Here is a 688-nt window from a genome sequence, read left to right on the forward strand (position 1 = left end):
CACAGGCCTCCTGCGGGCCCGAGTCCTCGGGCTCTGAACTAGCTCTGGCCACGCCAGCGCCTCGGATGCTGCAGGGGCTCCTGGGCTCCGATGACGAGGAACAGGAAGACCCCAAGGACTACTGCAAGGGTGAGGCCTGGCCTTGGCGCATGCGGCCAGAGGGCTACTACAGAGGCTCGGGACAGCCCAGGAAGAGGAGGGTTCCTGGAGCCCGGGCCCACGTGGGCCAAATGGCCAGCACGGCTGAGCTGTCCTGGGGGACGGGGAGCAGGGGAGACGCCCCCATCGTGACCTAGCAGCTTCCTTCCGCAGGCGGCTACTACCCTGTGAAGATCGGCGACCTGTTCAATGGGCGGTACCACGTGGTGCGCAAGCTGGGCTGGGGCCACTTCTCCACCGTCTGGCTCTGCTGGGACATCCAGTGAGTGCCCCCTTCCCACCCCCCATCCCAGGGCCCAGCGCTGGCTGGGATCCTGCCCCTGTGGGTTTGGCCAGGGCCAGCAGCCCGCAAGGGTTTTGGTATTGCAGGCGCAAGCGCTTCGTGGCCCTGAAAGTGGTGAAGAGCGCGGGGCACTACACAGAGACAGCTGTGGATGAGATCAAGCTCCTGAAATGTGTGAGGCGCCTCCCCTGCCCACTCCCGGCTCACTGCAGTCCTGGGGCCTGGCGATGTGGGTGCAGGGCCTGC

At 66.4% G+C, this 688-nt stretch overlaps 1 protein-coding gene across 2 annotated transcripts in view; it reads left to right on the plus strand.

Moving 5' to 3' along the window:
- The first annotated feature begins 6 nt into the window (after positions 1 to 6).
- Positions 7 to 688, plus strand: part of SRPK3 (SRSF protein kinase 3) — a 4,897-nt gene continuing 4,215 nt past the window's right edge. The window contains exons 1-3 of one of the 2 annotated variants that reach the window (XM_008586857.1): positions 7 to 129; positions 313 to 421; positions 529 to 616. In XM_008586857.1, coding sequence (XP_008585079.1) covers positions 66 to 129; positions 313 to 421; positions 529 to 616 — 261 coding nt within the window. In that variant the 5' untranslated portion in view covers positions 7 to 65. The remainder of the gene's footprint in view (positions 130 to 312; positions 422 to 528; positions 617 to 688) is intronic. The other variant, XM_008586856.1, reaches the window with a different exon arrangement.

The sequence above is a fragment of the Galeopterus variegatus genome, unplaced genomic scaffold (assembly GCF_000696425.1).
Source record: "Galeopterus variegatus unplaced genomic scaffold, G_variegatus-3.0.2 Scaffold4160, whole genome shotgun sequence".
Lineage (NCBI taxonomy): Eukaryota > Metazoa > Chordata > Mammalia > Dermoptera > Cynocephalidae > Galeopterus > Galeopterus variegatus.